General features: G+C 43.4%; 1 protein-coding gene across 4 annotated transcripts in view; it reads right to left on the bottom strand.

The window, feature by feature from the left end:
• Nucleotides 1-2106: 2106 nt before the first annotated feature.
• The window catches only part of si (sucrase-isomaltase (alpha-glucosidase)), a 123813-nt gene continuing 111483 nt past the window's right edge, over nucleotides 2107-14436 (bottom strand). For all 4 annotated transcript variants that reach the window (XM_046313680.1, XM_046313681.1, XM_046313683.1 and 1 more), the window contains exons 41-48: nucleotides 11806-11954; nucleotides 11464-11548; nucleotides 9334-9390; nucleotides 9085-9209; nucleotides 8222-8310; nucleotides 7873-7922; nucleotides 5938-6108; nucleotides 2107-2858 (exon numbers count right to left, since the gene is read on the bottom strand). In XM_046313680.1, the coding sequence (XP_046169636.1) occupies nucleotides 2781-2858; nucleotides 5938-6108; nucleotides 7873-7922; nucleotides 8222-8310; nucleotides 9085-9209; nucleotides 9334-9390; nucleotides 11464-11548; nucleotides 11806-11954 (804 nt within the window). In that variant the 3' untranslated portion in view covers nucleotides 2107-2780. The remainder of the gene's footprint in view (nucleotides 2859-5937; nucleotides 6109-7872; nucleotides 7923-8221; nucleotides 8311-9084; nucleotides 9210-9333; nucleotides 9391-11463; nucleotides 11549-11805; nucleotides 11955-14436) is intronic.

Below are 14436 nucleotides of genomic sequence, written 5' to 3'. Positions count from 1 at the left end.
TCAGGTTCCCCTAATGTTAGTCATTCTCCTCAGGTTCCCCTAATGTTAGTCATTCTCCTCAGGTTCCCCTAATGTTAGTCATTCTCCTCAGGTTCCCCTAATGTTAGTCATTAACCAGTTTATCTAACATTCTCCTCAGGTTCTCTTAATGTTAGTCATTAACCAGCACCCCACAACACAGCTTGTGTAATAACTCAAACCCCCAAGTCTGAGTGATAGGAGGATATACAGTGCATGATGACATGCCTGGATGTGTGTCTGTTTGGCCATGTGTTTCCTTATATATCTTACTGTCTGCTTGTTCAACTATGTCTACGTTTTGTATGTTAGTGTACGAAGGAGAGAGAGTGACAGAGAGCGAGGGAAAGAGGGATAGAGTTAGGGAAAGGGAGAGATAGATAGAGTTGGTAGAGAGAGGGAGAGAGGGAAAAAAAGGGAGGGAGAGAGAGGGAGAGAGGGACAGAGAGAGAGAGAGAGAGAGAGAGAGAGAGAGAGAGAGAGAGAGAGGAGAGGGACAGGAGAGAGAAAAGAGAGAGGGAGAGGGCCGGGAGAGAGATAGAGGGACAGGAGAGAGAGAAGAGAGAGATAGAGAGAGAGAGAAGGAGAGGGACAGGGAAAGGAGAGAGAAGAGAGAGGGAGAGGGACAGAGAGAGAGAGAGAGAGAGAGAGAGAAGAGAGAGAGAGAGAGAGAGAGAGAGAGAGAGAGAGAGAGAGAGAGAGAGAGAGAGAGAGAGGAGAGAGAAAAGAGAGAGGGAGAGGGACAGGAGAGAGAAGAGAGAGAGAGAGAGGAGAGCACAAACACAGTACATAGCAGTGGATGAGACCACAGCACTCAGTCACGTCAAAGCTTTGATGGCGTCACAGTGTTTTCATTCTACCTTTCATCCTTTTTCTTCCCCTCATTTTCCCCTCCATCTGCGACACACTTGTGTCACTCCATCATCACAATAACAAAGACATATTCTTCCTACAGATCAAACACCTGACGGGAAGGATTCACAGGAAGCATATTGATTCATCTCAGATTGGATCTATGTGGTTGAAAAAATAACTTGAAAACCTGGAAGAACATTGTCCTACTTTAAGTTGAAATATTCAGGAAATACGTGATCTCTGGTGAAGAATAACCAGTATTGTTGAGCAGAGAAAAAACTTCACGTGTCCCTTCTGTTCAATATGAATGGCGTTAAAGAGAGATGGTGCACAGGCAATACGTGTGTGTGTGTGTGTGTGTGTGTGTGTGTGTGTGTGTGTGTGTGTGTGTGTGTGTAGACAACCAGGCCAGTCTAAGCAGTGTTCCCAAAACACTGGGCGGTGCATGGTGTTCCAGACAGTGTTGCTAATTGAATAGGTGTTCTGACTGTGCTCTTCCTCCTGCAATAAACCCAAGTCATTATCCTCCTAGACAGACACACACCACACGCCATCTGTACACTTGCAAGCACACGTACACACACACACACACACACACACACACACACACCACACACACCATTCGAATATTCCAACAAAGTCTCAGTCTCATTGCAGAATTAGACGTCTATTCACGTTTATACAAGTGTCAAATTTTGAAGTTGCTCCAAACGTAAAATTTTGAAATCACTCGAGTGATCTACCTGAATATTCATCAGTGTCTCACAATGACAAGTTCCCTTCCTGTCATCCACCCCCCCCCTACCCCGAGGGACTGCCGATTAGAGCGGAAATCAAGTCGAGGTCCCTGTGGCTAAATTGATATCGTTATGTTTACAGCTGAGAATTAATAATTGATTATTGTATCGTTAGATGGGAGTTTAATGAGGTGTGACACTCAGGTAGATGGCTCGCCGCAGGTGAGAACAATAATTAGGGTCTAATTCCATTCCCAAATACACACACACACACACACAAACACACAGACACTGCATCCCTTCCCTAATTAGTGTTACACTCCGACACTCTGAAAAGTTTGCAGGCCTTAGTTCCACTCCAGCAGACTGGTGCTTCTCGTTCTCGTACTTCAGGGGACAAATGAAACATGGGCTGGATCTCAATAGTGTTCCTTCTAACTACCCTCCTTTTCAATGGTAAAATCAACACAAATTAAGTTGATAAAAAAAAACATTCTTCCATTTCAGGTCAGTTTATTTGTGTTACACATGACTTACAATTAAATGAGACATTCAAACAGACAATTGCAGATTGTGAAAATGTAAATATAGTGTCAAGTAGTTAGAAATACTTTAAAGTGCTACTTAACTTGTTTTTTTTTGGTGAGGGGTATCTATACTTTACTATTTCTATTTCTGACAATTTGTATTTTCACTGTACTTTTAATGTACTTTTTACTCCATACATTTTCCCTGGCACCCAAAAGTACTCGTAACATTTTGAATGTCTAGCAGGACAGGAAAACGGTCAAATATCTAGCAGACTCACTAAACACACGTTTCATTTGTAAATTATGTTGGAGTGTTGGAGTGTTGGAGTGTGCCCCTGGCAATCCATAAAAATACATTCAAATAATAACAAATGGTGCCGGTTGGTTTGCGTTGAGGGATTTAAAATAATTTATACTTTTACTTTTGATCCTTAAGTATATTTTAGCAATTACATTTACTTTTCAAACTTAAGTATATATAAAACAAAATAATTTTAAACCTTTATTCAAATAGTATTTTACTGAGTGACTCACTTTTTTTTATTAAGGTATCTATACTTTTATTCAAGTATGACAAATGGGTACTTTTTCCACCACTGTTGAAATAACACATTGAATGGCAGTGTTAATGTGAATGTGATTAGGTGTTTGTTTTCCATGTGAGCATGAAGCCCTGGTCCACGCGGACTGATAGATCAGTGGCATCAGCAATCAGCACCTGGAGGAAAACACATCATCATTCCAAACACACCTCTCAGAATGACACTGATGATCACATACAATGCATGACTGGTTGGGTATACACACACGGCATGTAAACACACGCATGTAAGCACACACAGCATGTAAACACACACAGAGACACAGCATGTAAACACACACACAGCATGTAAACACACGCATGTAAGCACACACAGCATGTAAACACACACACACAGAGACACAGCATGTAAACACACACACAGCATGTAAACACACACACACAGAGACACAGCATGTAAACACACACACAGCATGTAAACACACACACAGCATGTAAACACACACACAGCATGTAAACACACACACACACAACATACCACACACACACACACACACACACACACACACACACACACACACACAGAGACATCATGTAAACACACGGACATAGCATGTAAACACACACACACAAACACACATCATCGAAACACACACACTTACCCACACAAACAAACACCTGCCAGTTGCCGGTTGAGGACTTGTGAGGCGTCTGTTTCTCAAACTAGACACTCTAATGTACTTGTCCTCTTGCTTAGTTGTGCACCGGGGCCTCCCACTCCTATTTATATTCTGATTCGAGCCCGTTTTGGCTGATTGGCCAGTTTTGGCTGATTTCTATTGATTTTCCCATGATGTCAAGCAAAGAGGCACTGAGTTTGAAGGTAGGCCTTGAAATACATCCACAGGTACACCTCCAATTGACTCAAATGATGTCAATTAGCCAATCAGAAACTTCTAAAGCCATGACATAATATTCTGGAATTTTCCAAGCTGTTTAAAGGCACAGTCAACTTAGTGTATTTAAAACTTCTGACCCACTAGAATTGTGATACAGTGAATTATAAGTTAAATCATCTGCCTGTAAACAATTGTTGGAAAAATGAGTTGCGTCATGCAGAAAGTAGATGTCCTAACCGACTTGCCAAAACTATAGTTTGATAACAAGGAATTTGTGGACTGGTTGAAAAGCTAGTTTTAATGTCTCCAACCTAAGTCTATGTAAACCTCTGACCTCAACTGTACATAGGAGTGTGTGTGTGTGTGTGTGTGTGTGTGTGTGTGTGTGTGTGTGTGTGTGTGTGTGTGTGTGTGTGTGTGTGTGTGTGTGTGTGTGTGTGTGTGTGTGTGTGTGTGTGTGTGTGTGTGTTGTTTACATGCTATGTCCGTGTGTTTACATGGTGTGTGTGTGTGTGTGTGTGTGTGTGTGTGTGTGTGTGTGTGTGTGTGTGTGTGTGTGTGTGTGTGTGTGTGTGTGTGTGTGTGTGTGTGTGTGTGTGTGTGTGTGTGTGTGTGTGTTTACATGCTATGTCCGTGTGTTTACATGGTGTGTGTGTGTGTGTGTGTGTGTGTGTGTGTGTGTGTGTGTGTGTGTGTGTGTGTGTGTGTGTGTGTGTGTGTGTGTGTGTGTGTGTGTGTGTGTGTGTGTGTGTTTACATGCTATGTCCGTGTGTGTGTGTGTGTGTGTGTGTGTGTGTGTGTGTGTGTGTGTGTGTGTGTGTGTGTGTGTGTGTGTGTGTGTGTGTGTGTGTGTGTGTGTGTGTGTGTGTGTGTGTGTGTGTGTGTGTGTGTGTGTGTGTAGCAGCAGCCAGACACGAACATGGTGAACGAGAGATGGAACAGCCTGTTATTTGAACTTGTTATCCAGTGTGGAAAGAACTGAAGGAGATGTATGGATGGGCTGCTGCTAGAATACCATGTATTTAAATACATGACGACTGTATCCCTGTGTCTTTCCCTCCACCACCTGGGATTCATCACAGTCTCCTATGTTCCCTCTCCAATGATTATTGATGGAGTGTGTTGCTATCGGTTACAAGGCGTTGATAGTCAGAGTAAATATAGTATACTGTACCTTCGGATGAAGACACTTCATCACAGGGTAAATGAGGATGCAGACAAAATGTAATCTTGCAAATGTGTCCTCTAACCATCCGTTACTCCTGCCTTACTGTTGCCATCCATCTCCTCCACTGTTGATTAGTGTTGTCTTACACTTCCTGTACTCTCTGTGTCACTTCCTCTGGCTGCTCCTCCTGCTCGTAGCTCATGTTTATGACAAAGGAACCACAAGGTGACCTCCCTGATTACAGCTATTAGATAATGAGTCATGGCAGACATCTTGTTCTGGCAGATCATCACCCATCCGCTGTGGGGACATTTCTAAGCCTACAGTCTAGCCACTGTTGTAAGACTGCCTGTGGTACAATGTGCTTGGCCCAATGTCAAAGACTAACTGGGGTAGAGTAGATCCTCTGAATAGACATGCTCTTCTTTATCACTTCTGCTCTGCTTGTTTGATCTGAGTGTGTTTGGAGTGTGTTCGGAGTGTGTTGTGCTGTGTTCTGTTGTGTTTTGGTGGGGTGTGTTGTGTTGTGTTGTGGTATGGCATGCGTGTTTGGTGGTGTAATGTGTTGTTGTGGTGTATTGTTGAGTTGTGGTGTGGTAGAGAATGTGTGTGTTGTAGTGTGATGAGGTGTGGTGTGTTATGTTTTTTTGTGTTGAGTTGTGTTGTGGTAGAGATTGTGTGTGTTGTGGTGTGGTGTGGTATGGTGTGGTGTGTTTTGTTGTGTTGAGTTGTGTTGTGCTGTGGTATGGCATGCGTGTGTGGTGGTGTAATGTGTTGTTGTGGTGTGTTGAGTTGTGGTGTGGTAGAGAATGTGTGTGTTGTGGTGTGGTATGGGATGTGTGTGTGTGTTGTGGTGTGATGAGGTGAGGTGTGTGTGTGTGTTGTGGTGTGATGAGGTGAGGTGTGGTGTGTTGTGGTATGGTGTGGTGTGTTTTGTTTTGTTGAGTTGTGTTGAGGTATGGCATGCGTGTGTTGTGGTGTAGTGTGTTGTTGTGGTGTGTTGAGTTGTGGTGTGGTAGAGAATGTATGTGTTGTGGTGTGTTGTGATGAGGTGTGGTGTGGTGTGGTATGGCATGTGTGTTGTGTGTTGTGGTGTGGTGTGTTGTGGTAGGGAATGCGTGTGTTGTGTTGTGATTAAGGTGTTGTGTGTTGTGGTGTAGTGTGTTGTGGTGTAGTGTGTGTGTCTCACCTTAGTGCTGGTGTTGTGTTGAAAGGTGACCTGTTTTACTGAGCCTGATAAATCTCGCAGGGTGACCTCTGTGACAGGAACGCTGCCAACCCCCCACACGTTCACCACACCCAGGGTCAGCCTCTCAGCCTCAGGCAGACCATTGACCATCACATGGCAGGTCAGGGTGTTCTGCGGAGACAGGAGACAGGAGACAGGAGACAGGAGACAGGAGACAGGAGACAGGAGACAGGAGACAGGAGACAGGAGACAGGAGAGGAAGGTCAAAGAAGTCTATCATGGTGATTGATGGTACATGTAGACACTCTATCATGGTGATTGATGGTACATGTAGACAGTCTATCATGGTGATTGATGGTACATGTAGACACTCTATCATGGTGATTGATGGTACATGTAGACAGTCTATCATGGTGATTGACAGTCCCTGTACCCACTTGGAGTTGGACTCGAACCAATGAAACTATAGTGCTGTTACAGGGCAATCACACAACCACAAAGTAGAGACCTCTTTAATGTGGTGATACTACACGACCACCCCTAATGCCAGCCTACTTACCAAAACACACACACACTCACTCACTCACACACTCGCACTCCCGCGCACGCGCAAACACGCGCACGCACACACACACGCACACACGCACGCACACACGCACACACACACACACGCGCGCGCATACACACACACACACCTAACCACTGAAAAATCAGCTCTTCGTGGCTGGACCGATACCCATTTGTAGATGAATTGAGCTCATGTGTGTTCTAGTCAATTCCGGCTCTATTCTGGCCTCATTCTAGGCTCCATTCTGGCTCTATTCTGGCTCCATTCTGGCTCTATTCTGGCGTTATTCTGGCTCTATTCTGGCCTCATTCTGGCTCCATTCCGGCTCTATTCTGCCTCAATCTGGCCTCATTCTGGCCTCAATCTGGCCTCATTCTGGCCTCATTCTGGCCTCACTCTGGCCCCATTCTGGCTATATTCTAGCCTCATTTCTGGCTCCATTTTGGCCTCGTTCTGGCTGCAATCTGGCTCCATTCTGGCTCCATTCACCATGTTTATCATTATCAGGATTATTTGAGGATTTAAATCACCAGAAGGAGCTGCTCCGTGCTGTGGCTGTTCTGATTAACTGTCACACACACATCCATCCAATGTGGTATATTACCCACAGATCAGCTGGGCAGCAGTGTCCTCATTGCCTGACTCCTCCTCCCATATCTGACTCTCGTAACTGGTCCAGACACGCACGCATGCAGGCACACACACACACACACACACACACACACACACACACACACACACACACACACACACACACACACACACACACACACACACACACACACACACACACACACACACACACACACACACACACACACACACACACACACACACACACACACACACTCTCTCTGGCTCAATATTAACAGTGAAATTGTTTTGGAATGGGGCTAATGGCAGGCAGAGGACAGCCACAGATGTTTGGCTACCAAAGCGTGTGTGTGTGTGTGTGTGTGTGTGTGTGTGTGTGTGTGTGTGTGTGTGTGTGTGTGTGTGTGTGTGTGTGTGTGTGTGTGTGTGTGTGTGTGTGTGTGTGTGTGTGTGTGTGTGTGTGTGTGTGTGTGTGTGTGTGTGTGTGTGTGTGTGTGTGGGTGTGATTCCCATTGGTAGCAGTAATGACTGAGTTTCTGCCCTATCACAAATGAACATAAACCCCTGGTTAGTGTGTTCTGGTTGTACCCAAAGCAAGAGTCTATTCACCCCAACCCTAGGAAGAAGAGACGATTGGGTAGTCTACTGGTGCTGGTTCCCATTCACTCCAATCCATTACAACAACAAAGTGCTTTTGAGTGACGTTCAAGAAGCTAGACACTGAAATGATTCTCTCGTCCCAGCCCAGGTGACCTGTCAACATGTGAACTCACCGAAGCAACTGTGAAAGAGTTGTGTAGGTACTCCTTACTCGCATACGTATCTGGGGAGAGAGAAAGAGGGAGAGAGAAAGAGAGAGAGGGAGAGAGAGAGAGAGAGAGAGAGAGAGAGAGAGATAAGAGTGAGAGAGAGAGATAAAAGAGTGAGTGATGGAGAGCATATTTCCAGGCAGAGACAGGGTTATTACAGTAATAGTTCCTGTCACTCTTCTTCTATCTGACAGGAGCCCTCATACCACTTCAAACACACTCCGCCATGTCAGAGACAGACACTGTGTCTGTGTGTGTGTATGTCTGTGTGTGTCTGTGTGTGTCTCTGTGTGTGTGTCATGTGTCTACTCACCGATCCCCTCCCCATCATCCCAGAACAGGGAACCTTGTGCAGTTCCATTGTCGCTCAGGGCAACGATCAGCCCCAGAGGATTCTTCCGACTGAAGGGGAGTGGAGAGGGACAATCAGAGAAAGAGAATGAGAGAGAGAGATTGAGATAGAGAGAGAGAGATTGAGAAAGAGTGTGAGAGACAGAGAGAGATTGACAAAGAGTGTGCGAGAGAGAGAGAGAGAGAGAGAGATTGAGAAAGAGTGTGAGAGAGAGAGAGACAGAGAGAGAGAGAGAGAGAGAGAGAGAGAGAGAGAGAGAGAGAGAGAGAGAGAGAGAAAGAGAGAGAAAGAAGGAGAGAGAGAGAGAGAGAGAGAGATATTGCGAGAGAGAGAGAGAGAGAGAGAGAGAGAGAGAGAGAGAGAGAGAGAGAGAGAGAGAGAGAGAGAGAGAGGTGATTGCAGACCGCTGAAGGACAATGACAAGTGTATGTCACCTGCAGTGCATTGTGGGGGTTTATTTATACCTCTTTCTAAGGACAGACATTAATATTCATGCTGCTGAGTTACATCTGATCCCTCACCATTGTCTCCCTCCACAATGAATAGCACATCTAGCACACACACCTGTAGTGTGTGTTGTTCTCTGGTTTCACACACACACACACACACACACACACACACACACACACACACACACACACACACACACACACACACACACACACACACACACACACACACCTGTAGTGTGTGTTGTTCTCTGGTTTCACACACACACACACACACACACACACACACACACACACACACACACACACACACACACACACACACACACACACACACACACACACACACACACACACACACACACACACACACACCTGTAGTGTGTGTTGTTCTCAGGTTTCTGACAGGGCAGGATGTATCCTCCCCTCACATGGAGGTTGATGTGGTCTAGAGGTGTTGGCATGGTTATCATCTGGCCCTTCACCTCAATAGCCTTGGCCTAGACACACCATTACAACAGGATTCACCATTAATATGAATACAACAATCATTCTAAATGGATTTTAACATCAATTTCTACATTTATATCAATCACAATGTGTGAGTGTGTTTTGGTGCCTCACCGTGTGGAAGTCATACCAGAGGTCATCTGGGATGTAGCCCTGTACCTCTCTGGCCCCCTGTCAATCAAACAGGGTTAAAATAACACATTAAATGAAAATAACTATATTATTCATTTTAATTGTTATTTGGGAATGTTGACAGGGAATTTGTTACAGATATACAGTGGGACAAAAAAGTATTTAGTATTTAGTCAGCTACCAATTGTGCAAGTTCTCCCACTTAAAAAGATGAGAGAGGCCTGTCATTTTCATCATAGGTACACTTCAACTATGACAGACAAAATGAGAAAGAAAAATTCCAGAAAATCACATTGTAGGATATTTAATGAATTTATTTGCAAATGATGGTGGAAAATAAGTATTTGTTCAATTATCTTAATACTTTGTTATATACCCTTTGTTGGCAATGACAGAGGTCAAACGTTTTCTGTATGTCTTCACAAGGTTTTCACAAACTTTTGCTGGTATTTTGGCCCATTCCTCCATGCAGATCTCCTCTAGAGCTGTGATGTTTTGGTGCTGTTGCTGGGCAACACGGACTTTCAACTCCCTCCAAAGAATTTCTATGGGGTTGAGATCTGGAGACTGGCTAGGCCACTCCATGACCTTGAAATGATTCTTACGAAGCCACTCCTTCGTTGCCTGGGTGGTGTGTTTGGGATCATTGTCATGCTGAAAGACCCAGCCACGTTTCATCTTCAATGCCCTTGCTGATGGAAGGAGGTTTTCACTCAAAATCTCATGATACATGGCCCCATTCATTCTTTCCTTTACACAGATCAGTCGTCCTGGTCCCTTTGCAGAAAAACAGCCCCAAAGCATGATGTTTCCACCCCCCATGCTTCACAGTAGATATGGTGTTCTTTGGATGTAACACAGAATCCTTTGTCCTCCAAAAAGTTATATTTTGGTTTCATCGGACCATATGCCATTCTCCCAATCTTCTTCTGGATCATCCAAATGCTCTCTAGCAAACTTCAGACGGGCCTGGACATGTACTGGCTTAAGCAGGGGAACACGTCTGGCACTGCAGGATTTGAGTCCCTGGCGGCGTAGTGTGTTACTGATGGTAGGCTTTGTTACTTTGGTTCCAGCTCTCTGCAGGTTATTCACTAGGCCCCACCGTGTGGTTCTGGGATTTTTGCTCACCGTTCTTGTGATCATTTTGACCCCACAGGGTGAGATCTTGCGTGGAGTCCTGGATCGAGGGAGATTATCAGTGGTCTTGTATGTCTTCCATTTCCCTTATAATTGCTCCCACAATTGATTTCTTCAAACCAAGCTGCTTACTTACCTATTGCAGATTTAGAATTCCCAGCCTATTGCAGGTCTTCAATTTTGTTTCTGGTGTCCCTTGACAGCTCTTTGGTCTTGGCCATAGTAGTCTTTTATACTGATAACAAGTTCAAACAGGTGCCATTAATACAGGTAACGAGTGAAAGAAGAAGTTACAGGTCTGTGAGAGCCAGAAATCTTGCTTATTTTCCACCATATTTTGCAAATAAATTCTTTAAAAATCCTACAATGTGATTTTCTGGATTTGTTTTCATAGTTTGTCTGTCATAGTTGAAGTGTACCTATGATGAAAATTACAGGCCTCTCTCATCTTTTTAAGTGGGAGAACTTTCACAATTGGTGGCTGACTAAATACTTTTTTGCCCCACCGTATAATATAAGTGGTTAGTAACCTCATCCAGGACAGATACATAAGTGGTTAGTAACCTCATCCAGGACAGATATATAAGTGGTTAGTTACCTCATCCAGGACAGATATATAAGTGGTTAGTAACCTCATCCAGGACAGATATATAAGTGGTTAGTTACCTCATCCAGGACAGATACATAAGTGGTTAGTAACCTCATCCAGGACAGATATATAAGTGGTTAGTAACCTCATCCAGGACAGATATATAAGTGGTTAGTAACCTCATCCAGGACAGATATATAAGTGGTTAGTTACCTCATCCAGGACAGATATATAAGTGGTTAGTAACCTCATCCAGGACAGATATATAAGTGGTTAGTGACCTCATCCAGGACAGATACATAAGTGGTTAGTAACCTCATCCAGGACAGATATATAAGTGGTTAGTAACCTCATCCAGGACAGATATATAAGTGGTTAGTTACCTCATCCAGGACCGGGCTGATGAGCAGAGCAGGGCCCCACAGGAACTGTCTGTGGATATCCCACGTCTTCCTGTCGCTCACAAACCTGCCAGAGGACACATTGATACACACTCATGTCAAGGGTACGTTGCTCCTTCATCTTTAGAAAAAGACAACGTGAAACACATATTGATTATATACACAGCCAGGTCAGGTAGCCTAGTGGTTAGAGTGTGTGTGTGTGTGTGTGTGTGTGTGTGTGTGTGTGTGTGTGTGTGTGTGTGTGTGTGTGTGTGTGTGTGTGTGTGTGTGTGTGTGTGTGTGTGTGTGTGTGTGTGTGTGTGTGTGTGTGTGTGTACTCACTCATGCAGCAATGGTCGGACCACTGTACTTCCTTCGCTGTGGGCGTAAAACATGAGTGTGTAGAGGTAGGGAAGGAGTGTGTAGCGGATATTCAACACATCACGAGAAGCCTCAGAAAACGATGCATTCCACGATACAGGGTCTTGTCTCTGTAACACACACACAAAAATACACACACACACACACAGAAAGACAGAAACACACACACACACACAGAAACACACACACGCAAACAGAAACAAACACACACAGAAACACACACACGCAGAAACACACACACACAGAAACACACACACACAGAAACACACAAACACACAGAAACACACACACACAGAAACACACACACACAGAAACACACACACAGAAACACACACACACAGAAACACACACACACAGAAACACACGCACACAGAAACACACGCAAACAGAAACACACACACACAGAAACACACACACACAGAAACACACGCACACAGAAACACACGCACACAGAAACACACACACACAGAAACACACACACACAGAAACACACACAAACAGAAACACACACACGCAGAAACACACACACACAGAAACACACACACACAGAAACACACACACACAGAAACACACGCACACAGAAACACACGCAAACAGAAACACACACAGAAACACACACACACAGAAACACACACACACAGAAACACACACACACAGAAACACACACACACAGAAACACACACAAACAGAAACACACACACACAGAAACACACACACACAGAAACACACACACACAGAAACACACACACACAGAAACACACACACACAGAAACACACACACACAGAAACACACACACACAGCACAGAGTAGTTAATGATAGTACAGAGTAGTTAATGACAGTACAGAGTAGTTAATGACAGTACAGAGTAGTTAATGACAGTACAGAGTAGTTAATGATAGTACAGAGTAGTTAATGATAGTACAGAGTAGTTAATGACAGTACAGAGTAGTTAATGATAGTACAGTCGCACATGTGGTGTCTTGTAAGTGTAACCAGATTGCCTTACAGAACTATAGGTCCAGTTACTGACACACTACAGAACTGTTATTTACAGAACTATAGGTCCAGTTACTGACACACTACAGAACTGTTATTTACAGAACTATAGGTCCAGTTACTGACACACTACAGAACTGTTATTTACAGAACTAAAGGTCCAGAACAGTTATTAACACACTATAGGTCCAGTTATTTACATAACTATAGGTCCAGTTACTGACACACTACAGAACTGTTATTTACAGAACTAAAGGTCCAGAACAGTTATTAACACACTATAGGTCCAGAACAGTTATTAACACACTATAGGCCCAGAACAGTTATTAACACACTATAGGTCCAGAACAGTTATTAACACACTATTCGTCCAGAACAGTTATTAACACACTATAGGTCCAGTTATTGACACACTATAGGTCCAGAACAGTTATTAACACACTATAGGTCCAGAACAGTTATTAACACACTATTCGTCCAGAACATTTATTAACACACTATAGGTCCAGTTATTTACATACTATAGGTCCAGAACAGTTATTAACACACTATTCGTCCAAAACAGTTATTAACACACTATAGGTCCAGTTATTTACACACTATAGGTCCAGAACAGTTATTTACACACTATAGGTCCAGAACAGTTATTAACACACTATTCATCCAGAACAGTTATTAACACACTATAGGTCCAGTTATTTACACACTATAGGTCCAGAACAGTTATTTACACACTATAGGTCCAGAACAGTTATTAACACACTATAGGTCCAGTTATTTACACACTATAGGTCCAGAACAGTTATTGACACACTATAGGTCCAGTTATTTACACACTATAGGTCCAGTTATTTACACACTATAGGTCCAGAACAGTTATTGACACACTATAGGTCCAGAACAGTTATTGACACACTATAGGTCCAGTTATTGACACACTATAGGTCCAGTTATTTACACACTATAGGTCCAGAACAGTTATTGACACACTATAGGTCCAGTTATTTACACACTATAGGTCCAGAACAGTTATTGACACACTATAGGTCCAGAAAAGTTAGGCCCAGAGCAGTTATTGACACACTATAGGTCCAGTTATTTACACACTATAGGTCCAGAACAGTTATTTACACACTATAGGTCCAGTTATTTACACACTATAGGTCCAGTTATTTACACACTATAGGTCCAGAACAGTTATTGACACACTATAGGTCCAGAACAGTTATTTACACACTATAGGTCCAGAACAGTTATTGACACACTATAGGCCCAGTTATTTACACACTATAGGCCCAGAACAGTTATTGACACACTATAGGTCCAGTTATTTACACACTATAGGTCCAGAACAGTTATTTATACACTATAGGTCCAGATATTTACACACTATAGGCCCAGAACAGTTATTGACACACTATAGGTCCAGAACAGTTATTTACACACTATAGGTCCAGTTATTTACACACTAAAGTTCCAGTTATTTACACACTATAGGTCCAGTTATTTACACACTATAGGTCCAGTTATTTACACACTAAAGGTCCAGTTATTTACACACTATAGATCCAGTAATTTACACACTACAGGTCCA

The sequence above is a fragment of the Oncorhynchus gorbuscha genome, linkage group LG19 (genome assembly GCF_021184085.1).
Source record: "Oncorhynchus gorbuscha isolate QuinsamMale2020 ecotype Even-year linkage group LG19, OgorEven_v1.0, whole genome shotgun sequence".
Taxonomy (NCBI): Eukaryota; Metazoa; Chordata; class Actinopteri; order Salmoniformes; family Salmonidae; genus Oncorhynchus; species Oncorhynchus gorbuscha.
Note: the sequence above shows the minus strand (reverse complement) of the source record. Positions and strands in the feature narration are given on the sequence as shown.